The sequence below is a fragment of the Musa acuminata genome, chromosome BXJ1-9 (assembly GCF_036884655.1).
Source record: "Musa acuminata AAA Group cultivar baxijiao chromosome BXJ1-9, Cavendish_Baxijiao_AAA, whole genome shotgun sequence".
Classification (NCBI taxonomy): Eukaryota; Viridiplantae; Streptophyta; class Magnoliopsida; order Zingiberales; family Musaceae; genus Musa; species Musa acuminata.
The window spans coordinates 22,047,606-22,061,907 of record NC_088335.1 but is presented as its reverse complement, the minus strand read 5'-3'; the positions used below and the strand labels follow the sequence as shown (position 1 = coordinate 22,061,907).

At 40.6% G+C, this 14,302-nt stretch overlaps 1 protein-coding gene across 2 annotated transcripts in view; it reads right to left on the bottom strand.

Annotated features, from left to right (window-relative positions):
• Nucleotides 1-2,167, bottom strand: part of LOC103998365 (uncharacterized) — a 29,563-nt gene extending 27,396 nt beyond the window's left edge. For both annotated transcript variants that reach the window (XM_009419822.3, XM_065083430.1), the window contains exons 1-2: nt 1,595-2,167; nt 237-323 (exon numbers count right to left, since the gene is read on the bottom strand). In XM_009419822.3, the coding sequence (XP_009418097.2) occupies nt 237-323; nt 1,595-1,999 (492 nt within the window). In that variant the 5' untranslated portion in view covers nt 2,000-2,167. The remainder of the gene's footprint in view (nt 1-236; nt 324-1,594) is intronic.
• Nucleotides 2,168-14,302: the final 12,135 nt, after the last annotated feature.

The following is a 14,302-nucleotide window of genomic DNA, read 5'->3' as shown; positions in this document are numbered from 1 at the left end:
AAATGGTGTGTGTCACCGCACATGAAATCCCTGAATGTGAACATGCTCGATATATGGTGTCAGCCTTTGAGCATCATATGCTCAGCATGTCACACATCAACATTAGGTTTATCATAATAAAGCAAAAAAACTGTGCTAACATGAATTTATCAAGCATTATTTGCATATAAACACACTAATTTATGAACTTTACACCTCAAGAAGGATGCAATGTTATCACAGTCAAGGAAACTAACCATAAATGTATATCCCAGGTCCATAAGACTTTTCACCAAAGTTAAAAGCATCAATGAATTTGAATCCTTGTATGTGTCTTCTATAACCTGAGAACATTAGCATCGGACTACAGTTAGCAAACAATCAATTTTCAATTTTACATAAGCATGCGTTTTTTTTTTTTTTTTTTGTGTATAAGCATGTTAACAACTAGCCAGATTGCTGATAATCTTTGTTCTCACTAGAATATAAAACTATTACTATATGGCCAGAATGAGATCACACTGACATAATAAATAATAAGATGAAAAAAGGCCCATCAACTATACTTCCATCATTTGAACACATAGACAAATGACTAAAGGATACAAGGGATAAAGAACAAGGGTAAATTAGTCTCCAAATATAATGTTAAAGTGATTATTACCAACTCAAATGGAAAAAAGGAAAGAAAATGAGAAAGGGAAAGAAGAAACAGAACTGAGATAGACAACAAAAACTAATTCAACTATTAGTTCAAACTTCTTCATTGGTGCAAAAAATACAAGATCTGAACTCTGAAGCACAAATCAGCATTAAGTTATACTTAAATAATATAGTCAATCAAAGAAGGGAATTTTAGGTAGGTTGCCTTTTCTCTGGGTTGCCTTTTAGCCAATTCAATCACGTAAAAACTTGCAAATGAGCCCTGAAGTGTTCATAGCCTAGTTGTTATTTTGATGTTAACATGAATCTTATTGGTGCAGCATAAGAATCTTTAGCTTCTAAGCTCTGCCCAGTGATATTTTCTTCTGCAGACTGGATCACCCATCAAAATTGTGATGGGTGATGTCACATTTCAGTTCTAATGTGTGGGGCCCACATGTGCGAGAGAACACTTCATTCTAACCATGATTTGCCCACCTGAATAGCATTTCCTTCTTGTCATAACGCATTCAGTTGCATGGCAAGTAATAGCAAACCCATCTGCTTTTTAATTGAAAAATCCAATGTCATTTTGCTCAAAACAATCAAGAAAATAGTATACTACAAGGTACCGGGGTTGCATGTTGATCAATGAATTATTAACCAACAAGATCGTAGTTGGAGAAAGGGTTAATAGACAACTTATCCAATTATGAAATTGTAGGAGAATGCAACAATATAGGCATAGAAACTAGTACAAACAACACGTATTTCATCATGAATTTCCGTAGGCAAAACAAGAGGCACCTCTACAACATAATTGCATCAAACTTTCTACCAACGAAAAAGAAATAAAAACAATTGAGGTGCAAGATCGCCGATCAAACGCAAAAATAAATAACCAACAAGAACAGCGTATACGCCCAAAATCTTGAACCCTAAAGCACAAACATGAGGATTCGAAAACACTTACAAGCGCCAATCTAGGCGGCCGAAGGCCGAGCCTCCCATCAGATCTCCGCCTATCGAGGGCGCTTCGCTGTTCTTCGAATCTCCGCATCAGATCCGACGGCACGAATCTTAGCACACTGCCGACCGGCCTTGTCCGCCTCCCGCCGCCCCCAATGCGGGAGACAAACTCCCCAGGCCCGCCGGCGCTCGTCATCAGTGTCAGCTGCCAGATCCCGAGAACGAAGAACGCTAGGACGACGAGGACAAGACCGCCCAGGAGGACTTGCGTCCACCGGCACCCCGTCCCCTTCCGCGGCGGAAGCCGATTCCTCCGATCTGCTGGCGACCGCCCACCGGCACCGTCGTTTAAATGCCCGGGCAAGCTGTCGGCGTGCAATCCCCTCCTGGAGAACGCCGGCCGAGTCATCTCCTCTCCACTTCTTCTTGTCTGAGCTCACCGAAGTCTCAGAGAATGGCAAAGGTTTCAGTGGGGTGGGTTGGTTACTTGGTTTACGGCATTCAAGAGAGGAAAACAGAGGAATGGTAACTCTGTTTCATGGATCTCCCGGATTTGGGTTTTTGGTTTGGATTTCTGGCGACTATTTTCCATTTCTTGAATTAGCCATAAAAACGTATTGGCCAATTTATCCCAATAAAAAAAACCCAATAATAGAGTTTGACAATTTATTCCAAAGTAAATTCAATAATAAGATTTTACCAAATGACTCTCTGTATTTTATTTTAATCAAAGGGCGCTCCATTTTTTATTTTATAACCAAGATACTCTTTATAAAATTTAAAATATAAAATGTTGTCCATCAAACCTAGTTGACTAAGTTAATTGGACTGAACATGGGATCAAATCGATTTAATAAAAATTGAAGTATTTGATTTATTTCTTTCTTTTAAGTCCTAGATTATTTTTTTTCAAATTATTTTACTACCCTTGTTCTCGTCCTCCACCAACACCATTTCTCCTCCCACTCTACCTCCACCACTTGCTTGTTCATTATGCTAAGTCCTTCTCCCTCCTTCTCCTTCCTCCATCTTGGTTTTCCCTTTATTAGGCTCGTAAAAGCAGGGGTAAAAAAGTAGTAAATAAGTAAATTAGTTTATAATATTAATAAAAAGTATAAAATAAATATAAATTAAATTTATAATGGTTCGGTTATCGCGACCTACGTCCACTCTTGATTCCTCTTCCGTCAAAACCATCGACTTTTACTAACGATCTTTTTTTAATTGACGAATATCAACTACCTTTATTAAAATATTTCTTATTTTCATAGGCTCAAGAGAGAACCTTCGCACCTCTCTTTTACAATTAGGTCTTACTCCTCCCTATAAGACTTCTAACTCTATAAGAAAGAGACTCAATAACTTAAGATATTACAACTCTTTTTTCCTCAAGAATTTTTTTTCCTTTCTACTATTTTTCTTGTTATCTCAAATAGGAATGAGTTGGGTATTTATAGACCCCATATGACTTAGAAATAGAGCCAAAAATTTAAATCTTTGGACTTTCGGAGTACTAACAGTACCATGGCCTACCACTCTATGCACTAATGGTACCACCACCCAATCTAGGCAATACCACCGCTTGACATAGTCTAAGAGATTATATTTCGACGATACTACTGCTAGTCTAAGTGGTACTACCGTCGGGTCTTTCAAAAACGTACACTTTGTATGTTCAAGCTCATAGGTGGTTCCACCACTTGACCCAACTGTAGGTTATTGAATGAGCCTTCCATTCAGTCCAAATTAGCCTTGATTCAAGCCCAATAAGCCCTTAAGCATGGTTACACCCAAAACTAACTCAATTAATACTTCAACTACGATGATAAACACATAATCGATTATAAAACAAAAATCCTATATTACCCGACATGTCATTGTTTCATCCGGTGCTTCGTCTGAACCTTTGATGCATCATCCTCTCCTTCACTTTATTGCTCGATCCATTAATATATTTGTTAGGATCAAGAGTGGCACTAAGAGGGGGGTGAATTAGTGCAGCGGAAAACTTTCATGATTTCAGAAAATTGTTCATTTCATTTAAAACCGAATCCGACGAAAATGGTTTCGATTTAATTTGTTTCGGAGAGAAGTTGAACTCGAAAGCTTTCATAAAAGTGCAAGAGAAAATTAAGGAGGTATGCAGTAGAGTAAATTGCACAAAGTAAATGCAAACAGAGTTTTAGAGTGGTTCGATCAATATGACCTATATCCACTTTCGGATTCCTCCTCCGGCAAGATCATCGGCGTCCACTAAAGGCCTTCCTTCAATAGGTGAAGACCAGTCACCTCTTTACAGCGCTTTCTCCTTTTCACGAGTTTAGGAGAGAACCCTTACAAGTCTTACACCTCTCTTTAATGATCTCAAAACTTAGAAAGAGAGGAGGAGGACTCTAGCACTTATTTACAATACTTTTACATCCCAATAACTCAAGATTATCTCAATGCTTTCGTGCCCTTTCATGCAAAAAATGGTGAAATTTTTATAGGCCCCAATGGCTTCAAAATTAGAGTCTAAAAGTTTATAATCTCATCTTTCCGAGGTCTTGGCAGTACTACCGCCTGACACCTAACACTAGGCGGTATCACCGCCTGACAAAGCTCGGAGATCGAGCTCTGACAGTACCATCGCCTAACAGGGGCAGTACCACCACTGGCAGCATTAACTGCCGATGATACCACCGCCTAACAAGGGCGGTACCACTGTCCAGAATTCCTGGGAGACCGAGTCTCTCAAGCGGTGCCATCGTCGGCCAAGAATTCAAGGGCTGAATGGGCTGCTCAATTCGGCCCAATTTAGCCCTATCAAGGGCCCAATTAGCACCTAATTAAGTTTGTGGGATTACCTCCCAATCCTAACTTAATTTACTCTCTAACTATTGCTAGTCATAGGTGCCCAGCAAGCCAATCACGTGAGTGATAGCACGTGTGACTTGATATAGAATCTTTTTTGCTTATTATATTTTGGCATATATCACTTTATAACTATTGTATATATACATACATACATATATATATATATATATATATACATACATACATATATATATATATATATACATACATACATATATATATATATATATATATATATATATATATATATATATATATATATATATATATATATATATATATTGTGATGTCTTTGGATTTATGCAATGGGAATCGGATCGTGATGAGATCACGAAAATAAGATCGATCCACCTTTAAACACATATCCTAAATAATCCCGGTCATAGGTTACTCAAGAGGGACATCGTGATAACCAGAAAGACTGGTGTGCTATATACCCGTCCATACGATGGATGTAGCTAGTCTCATAGCTGCTCGTGTAGGGACAATAGGGATATAGTACAGGTGCTCATTGGAGAATGAGTTCACTGATTGATCCGCTTTATGGAATGCTGGATGGTTGATGATGCCTTATTGTTAGATATTGATTCCGTAGTCCTAGTGGTATATCTGGTCCTTAGACTTGAGACACCAAAGATGTCCTGTATGAGTGCTCCACTCTTTGATACCAGACTTATAGGTTTGGTTGTCCTAGATCTAGTACAGTTGGACATTGGGAGTGGTAGTCGACCTTACGAGGGCTATTGAGTGTCAACAGAGGATCATCCACTCTCGGTGTCATAAGAGGAATATCCTATATGTTCTTGCTCAGACAAATCCCTAGCTAGGGTCATTCGGGTTGAGAGATAAAGAGTTCTCCGGGAGAATCTGATTAGAGCGAGACTCGAGTAGAAACCATATGGGTCTGACAACACAATGCTCGATATACGATCTCTGGGATATTAGATGGATGAGGGACTATAGGTACACGGTAACCGAGGATAGACAGGTCTAATGGATTGGATTTCCCTGTATCGTTTGGGGACTACGGCGTAATGGCCTAGTAAGTCCGTAGTCGATGAGTCAAGTGAATTATTACAGAGATAATAATTCATTGAGTTAGAAGGAGTTCTAACAGGTATGACTCACAATCAGCTCGATATTAGCCCTAGAGGGTCACACACATACGGTAGGCATTGCGATGAGTAGAGGTTCGGATATGAGATATCCGACGGAGCCCTTGTCTTATTGGATATCCAATAAGCCCTTGAATTATTGGATCCCATAGACGAGATCCAATAAGAGCCCATGAGAGATTATTGGATAGAGATCCACTAATCTAAAAGGCTTGGGTTATTAGATGCAGATCCAATACCCAATAGGCAAGGATCCATTAGGGTTTGATAGGGGACCTCTATAAATAGGAGGGATTCAGAGCCTCATAGGCTAGAGCCTTTGCTTGCCTCTCCTATTCTCCTTCCCCTCTCCACCTCAGAGTAGGCCTGGAGTTTTGAGGAGCGTCGTCGCAGCCCTACTATGTGGATCATCGCTAGAGAGGAGGACGCTTGACCTCCTTCACCCTCTCCTAAGGATCTGCAAGGAAACAGGGATATACGATCTCCCTAGGTAACATAATCTACTCTATACGCAGTTTTTCAATTTCGCGGATTTTACGCACCAATCTTCGCACGACAACGAACATCTCTTTGGGAATCGGGGATTTTGTTTTCTTATTCTTCCGCTGTGCTTGTGATGTCGCCCCAAAGATTTTCCCAATAGTGGTATTAGAGCCAGGTTGTTCGTGCGATAGATTGGTTTTAAACTACGTGTGTTGTGTTTTGGAGAAGCTTTTGACGTCAAAATCATTGACGCAAAAGCGAAAAAGGGCAACAACTGTTGCTGCCCTCGCTGTCGTCGCAGATGGCAACACTGCCATCTGCATACAGGCAGGTAGCCTACAGCAGCAGCCGCAAGGGCAGCGGCTCCTGCGACCGCTGCTCTCGTATGGTGAAGCGTCGTAGGGCAGCGGTGCTTGTGGCCGCTTCTCCCGCGGGCAAAATCCTAGCAGGGGCGGTCGCCCGGTGAGGCAACACCGCCTGCGGGCGCTGCCTCGCAGGCAAAATCGCCCGCGGAGGGGACGACACCCATAGGGGTGCCCGCCCGCGGGGGTGCCTAGCTGAAGGGGTAGCGCCAGCGCCACCAGTGGGCTTGCCGCTTGTAGGCAAGGGCAGCGACCCCGCCCTCCGCCGCACAGCCTACCACCGAAAGGGTGGCGGAGGCGGCGGCAACAGCAGCAGTAGGGGAGGATGAGGGCATTAGGGTTTTCTGGGCAAAAGATAGTTTTGCCCCTCGGAATTTGAGAAATTCCAATTTCTGTCTTTTGTCTAAATTATGAAAATACCCCTAGGAATTAAAAAATTTCCTATATGTCCCTGATTTCATAAAATACTAATTAATTAAAAAGTTTAGTTGATTATTATTTTTATCATTATCTAGTAGTCATACATGATGATGATAATTTATACATGTGATGTATGATGTGTGGACGAATGATCATGGACCATGTGATGTGTGTACTTGTGATTATTATTATTGGGGTCTGCGAGCCTCCATTATATTTCTCATTTATTGTCGGGCCTACGTGCTTATGATTAAGTTGTAATCACATGAGGAGGCACAACGGGAGCGTGGATGCGATAGCGGACCCACGAGACGGACGATTGCGTTGTATGAAAATGCATCGAGATGTCAACGAAACCGACGAGGACGAGATGGATGATCACAGGGCATGGAGATGCACCTTTGCACACATAGATCTTGATGTGAGTGATTAGGCCTACTGGCTCAGGCCTAATCACATTAGATTGTGGTCTATGATCATTTGGTGTGATTGCTTATACACATATTATATATATATATATATATATATATATATATATATATATATATATATATATATATATATATATATATATATATATATATATATGCAATGTAGATATATATTAAATATGTATATGTGTGACATGTCATATTAGGAGACCAAATCGTAGAAACATCTCTCTCGATAATATTAAGTCGGTAAACGTGAGGCAATTAGATTGACCCACGTGGCCTTCCATCATTATAAGTAGGAACTGATTCCCGATGTAGGTTGAGTTGGCCGAGTCCCTCGAGACTCACCTATATCGTGATTCACTATCTTGCTTACGATATAGAGATGTCACCGGTGACCGGAGGACATGATATGCTTGGTCGAGTCCCTCGAGGGTATATCATCAAATCAGACTCATCTTGTAACGAAGGTGTTGACTTAACCGAGCATCATGGTTGGTCGAGTCCCTAGAGACCATGGTAATTCGGAGGCCGAATAGGACGGGAATCACAAGGAGTTGTGATCGGCAAGAGTTGCCTACCTTTTAGACTTAGTGTGATTGGTCGAGTCTCTCGAGGTTACACTAAGACGCTGATTGGATTCTGATCCCCACAATAAGTCTGTCGGAGACTTCCATTTCACGTGCTGAGGGTGTCGCGTAACTCGTTAGTAAAATAGTGGGAGCATATTAAGATAGAAGTCCATATCTTGATAGTTTATTTCTTGTAAAATCTGCATGTTATTCATTTCTACTGCATCTTTATTTTCAGAAAATGTCGCTTTCAAATCCCTTACGTGGCATACTTGATGTCAACCGCCTCACTGGTCCAAATTATACGGATTGGCTCCGTAACTTGAGAATTGTTCTCACGGTAGAGAAAATCGTGTACGTCCTTGATACAGTGATGCCTACGCCCGAAGAAGGCGCAAGCGAGGATGAGATTGCTCGCTACGTGAAGTACATTGATGACTCCACTCTTGCTCAGTGTTATATGTTGGGCTCTATGACTCCTGAGTTACAGAGACAACATGAAAAGATGGATGCCAGATCCATTCTCCTACATGTCCTTAAATTGTTTAAGGAACAGGGAAGGACTCAACGATATGAGATATCCAAGAGCCTCTTCCGTGCTAGGATGACTAAGGGGACACCGGTTCAGAACCATGTCCTAAAGATGATTGAGTGGATAGAGAAACTCATAGGTCTAGGAATGGTCCTAGAGGATAACTTATGTGTGGACTGTTGAATCTCGTATTTTGATGATGAAACCAATTGATAATTATGTTTATGTTTTAATCTATGTTTTGAGTGACGCGGGATGCTTCGATTAAGATGAGACAATTAAAGCAGGAAAAATCATGTTGTGCCGGAGGAACATGTTAGAAGATTGGACGTCGGGCTGGTGAATCGGTCGACGTATCGATAGAAGGCTTCGAGTCGTGGACTCGGGCATTAGGCCAAGAAGAGCGGGTATTGCACCAAGGATATCAGAGTTGCGGAGTCAACTGGCCGATTGGGCAATAGGCCGCAAGAGAGGACGATGCGCCGAAGAATCGGACGAAGCGTTGAGGGACCAATGACATGCCGAACAACTTGGTAAATTGCTTAGGATTAATTGTCTCGATCGAAGTTTTGTTTTACATGTGCAGGATTAACTACAATGGAAGTAAGACATACAGCAGGAGTTGCACCGGAGTCAAGACTATGATCATGTTAGGAGTTCGAGAGTTCGACGGAAGTCCGGATGGTCATCAGAGGTTCTGCGGGAATAAATCCGAGAAGTCCAGAAGCTTGCCAAAGAAGCTCGTCGGAACTGACCAAGTGGATCGTCGCAAGTCCAGGAGTCCGCCGGAGCATTGCCGAAGGTTCGTCGGATGTTCGCCGGAAGTTCGTCGGAAGAAGCGATTGACGCACCGAAGCAAGTTGCAGTAAATATCTTAAGAAATATCGTAGTTAGCATGTAGATTAAGTTAGGAATGAGAGGTGATCCCATTAACTTAATCTGGGGGCAATTGGGCCCTTGATAGACCCAAATTGGGCCAAATGGATTAACCCATTTAGACCAGAATTCCTGCTAGGCGGTGGTACTGCCAGGGTCGGCGGTGGCACCTCCCAGGAGATGGTCTCCCAGGAAAGCTAGGCGGTGCAACCGCTCCAGTCAAGCGGTGGCACCGCTTGGGCTCAGTCTCCGAGTGAGACTAGGCGGTGGAACCGCCTGAGCTCGGTCTCCGAGCTCTACCAAGCGGTGCAACCGCCCCTGACAGGAGGTGGCACCACCCAGAGGCTCAGTCTCTGAGCTCTACCAGGCGATGCAACCGCCCCAGTCAAGCGGTGCAACCGCTAGATCCCGGAATTCCGGGAGATGACAATTTTGAGCTCGGAATTCAAACTGGTTTGGGGCCTATAAATCCCCCACCCTTTCCTGCAACCGAAAATCCAATCTTACTCTATGATTTTTAGAGCTAAAAAAGTGTTGTAAAGGCTAGAAGTTCTCCTCCCTATTTTCTTCTAAGTTTTGAGCTTTCAAGAGAGGAGAGAAATTCTCTAAGGGTTATCTCCTAAGCCCGTCAAAAGGAGTGAAATTATAAAAGGATGGTTGCCCTTCGCCTATTGAAAGAAGACTTCTAGTGGACGTCGGTGACCTCGTAAGAGGAGGAAGCCAAAAGTGGATGTAGGTCAACATTGATCGAACCACTCTAAAATTACGGTGCTCTCTAGTTTGCATTTATTTTTGCTGCTTACCTTACTGCAAACCTCCATATGTGCTTTACTTCCTCTTTGCTTTTGCTGCACTCCTTTACGAACTCGCTTTCAAGTTAAGTTTCCGAAAATGATATTACGTCGGAAACAATTTCATCATACGAACGCAGTTTTAAATATCAAAGTTTTCTGCTACACTAATTCACCCTCCCCTCCCCTCTTAGTGCTCTTGATCCTAACAATTGGTATCAGAGCCCGGTATTTCTCATTTCAGATTTACACCCGAGAGAAATGACTCTTCATGGCTTTCAAGAGGGCTTATCGGTTATTCATCCACCGTTGTTTAACGGATTGGACTACACTTATTGGAAAACTCGAATGAGAGTTTTCTTGATTTCTATGAATTTGGATTTATGGAGTATTATTGAAAATGGTTTTCAACTTCCCTTTAAACCGATGAACGAATGGTTGGATTTGGAGAAGTATTTTTCTTTAAATGCAAAGGCTATGAATGCCTTATTTTGCGCTTTGGACAAAAATGAGTTCAATCGGATTTCTACGTGCGAAATGACTTTTGATATTTGGCGCACTCTTGAAATCACACATGAAGGCACAAGTAGTGTAAAAGATTCTAAAGTAAATTTTTTAATGTATGATTTCGAGCTTTTTCGAATGAAGCTGAGCGAAACCATTGTTGACATGTACACCCATTTCACGGATGTCGTCAATGGTTTAAAAGCTCTTGGCAAATGTTTCTCGAATTTTGAACTTGTTAGTAAAGTTTTACGATCACTTTCTAAAGCTTGGGAATCAAAAGTAACGGTAATACAAGAAACAAAAGATTTAAATATTTTTTCACTTAAAGAACTAATTGGTTCATTGATGACATATGAAATGGTGCACAATGCACATGATGAACAAAACAACCTTCCAAAGAACAGGAAGGATTTGGGATATAGAACATTTGAAGACCACTCGAGCATAAGCTCAAGTGATGGTGAACAAGAACTACAAATGAAATCTAAAAAGTTCATAAAACAAAAATTAAAAAGCAAAAAAAGGGGAACTACTTGCTTTGAACGAAAGAAAAAGAATACAACTTGGGATGAATCGAGCTCCTCCGAAGATGAGGAGAAAATCAAGAAAGGCAAGGTGGCAAACTACGCCTTAAAGACATTCAACGATGAGGTAATCGAAACCCCCTTAATTTATTTTGAAACTACTTGATGTTTTTCATGATGCATTTTCTTTTTTAGAATAATTATTTTTCTTGAAAATTACAAATTAATTTTTTTTAAAAAAATACAAGAATATGATCATGCTCATAATTTTGAAAATAATAATGAAAATTACATGTTTTATGTTAATGGAATAAAATGATAGATTTAAATCTAATGATCATATGTATGTTTTTCTTAATAAGAAAAAATGTGTATCTTGATTATTTTCGATTTTGATTAAAACCATGCTTGATGTCTTAATGAAAGTATTAAGAAGTTTAATATCATGCTATATGTGGTTAAGAAGTAATAATGTGTATCATGTTGATTTCCATTGTTATTTCTCGATTTTGATTAAATAAAATCATGTTTGAAGAAATGCATAATGACGTAATATTAAATATTTTGATACCATGATTGACAATTTTATGTATGAGATTTTAAGTTATACATGATGATAAGCATGTGTTATTTTCATGAGTGTATTTGAAAAACATATGGCAAAACCATTTCCGAATGCATGAAAGTGTTAAATTTCATTTTCGGATTTTCTTGATCCTAACAATTCATTTTCGAAAATCTATTGATCTTGCTTTGATGATTTAAATGAAGCTTTATCTTGATTTTTTAAAATATATAAATTGAGATATTTTAGGCTTAAATCAGGATTTTATATGCATGAATTAATATCTTGTTCTCTTACAAAATTGAATGAATTCTATCTTTTCATGATCTCCTAAGAATTCTTTATATTATTTATTTAAGAGGAGATTTGTTAAAATGAATCACGGTTTCTTTTGATTTTTCGAAATTATAACTTGAGTATTCATTTTATAAATCAAGATTGTTTATATGTTCTCTCATGACATCTTTTAAGGCTTATGACTTGAATTTTGTTATGTAAAATTCTTTGAATGAATGAAATATATCTCATCACCTAATAATTCTTCTTGATATTCCTTATGTGATGATATGAATACATGAAATACTCATTAATTTGTTTTGATATATACAAATAAGAAGTTTCGATCATGCATGGTAGAATGATGTAATTTGACAAAATTGGTACCATCATGATGTGAAATAAATGATGATTTGAAATCATGCATTAATAATGATTTTTTATTTTATGATTTGGTATGATGCATGCAATGATGAAATATTCATTAATTTGAAATGATGAATGCAATACTTATGACAATGATGTTAGGATCAAGAGCACTAAGAGGGGGGGGGGGGGGTGAATTAGTGCAGCGGAAATCTTTCAACGATAAAAAACGTTCGAACGATAAAAACGATTTCGGTGTGAAAGTCGATTCTAAGATTACTTTAACTTAAGATCAAGCGAGATGATGTTAAAGTCAATCTATGAAGGCAGTTTGCAGTTATGATGAAAACCAGAATATAAGCGCAAACTGAAATACGACGTTCGTACGATAAAAGCGATTTCGGTGTGAAAGCCGATTTGTAAACCACTTTAACTTGAGATGAAGCGAGATGTAGTTAAAGTAAGGATATAAAGGCAGTTTGTAGTTATGATGGAAATCAGAATGTAAGCGCAAACTGAAATATGATGTTCGTACGATAAAACTGATTTGCGTCTAAACGCCGATTCGGAAAGCACTGAACTTTGAAACACGTTCGTAAAAACACAGAAGGCAGTAAGCTATTGAGGAGGTTTGCAGTAAAGATAATATGCTTAAAGTAAATGCAAACCGAGATTTAGAGTGGTTCGGTCAATCTTGACCTACTCCACTTTTGGCTTCCTCCACTGACGAGGTCACCGACGTCAACTAGAGGCCTTCCTTCAATAGGCGAAGGCCAACCACCCTTTTACAGTTTCACTCCTTTTGACGGGCTTAGGAGACAACCCTTATAGACTTTTCTCTCCTCTCTTTAAAGCTCAGAACTTGGAAGAAAAGAGGGAGAAGAACTTTTGGCCTTTACAACAATTTTGAGCTCTAAAAATCACAGAACAAGATCAAGATTTTGATGTATGTTCAGTGCTCTTTTAGTGCTGAATGGGTGGGGTATTTTATAGGCCCCAACCTAGTTCAAATTTGGAGCTCAAAACTGTCTATTCCCGAAATTCTAGGATCTGGCGGTTGCACCTCCTGATTGGAGCGGTTGCACCGTTTGGTAGAGCTCGAAGACTGAGCCTCTGGGCGGTGCCACCTCTTGTCAGGGGTGGTTGCACCTCCTGCCAGAGCTCGAAGACCGAGCTCAGGCGGTGCCACCTCCTGACTGAGGCGGTTGCACCTCCTGCTAGAGCTCGAAGACCGAGCTCAAGCGGTGCCACCTCTTGTCAGGGGAGGTTGCACCACCTAGTCTCGCTCGGAGACTGAGCCCAGGCGGTGCCACCTCTTGGCTGGGGTGGTTGCACCGCCCAATCTCCCTCGGAGACTCAGCCCAAGCGGTGTCACCTCCTAGCTTGGGCGGTTCAACCGCCTAGTAGAAATCAGGGTCCGAATGGGTTGATCCATTCGGCCCAATTTGGGTTTTTCAGGGCCCAATTGCCCTAAGATTAAGTTAATGGGATCACCTCCCATTTCCAACTTAATCATTGTGCTAACTACGATATTCCCTAAGACATTTACTGTAACTTGCTCCGTTGCGTCAATCGCTTCTTCCGGCGAGCTTCCGACGAACTTCCGTCGATCATCCGATGAACCCTCGATGATGCTCCTGCGGACTTCCGGCAAACTCCTGGACTTGCGATGATCCACTTGGCGAGTTCCGACGAGCTTCTTTGGCAAGCTTATGGACTTCTCAGATTTGTTCCCGCAGAACCTCCGATGATTGTCCGAACTTCTGTTGAACTCTCGAACTCCCAACATGATCATTGTCCTGACTCCGGCGCAACTCCTGCTGCATATCTTACTTTCATCGTAGTTAATCCTACACACTTATCTCAACATATAGATTAGATAACAAATGACAATTGACTTCATCATCAAAATCCGAGATTCAATAATCTCCCCCTTTTGTTGATGACAATCAATTGATAATGGAGTTAACCTTAACTCCCCCTGTCTATATGCCATACTTGAGATAAGTCATTTTAGAATTCAAAACCTTTGA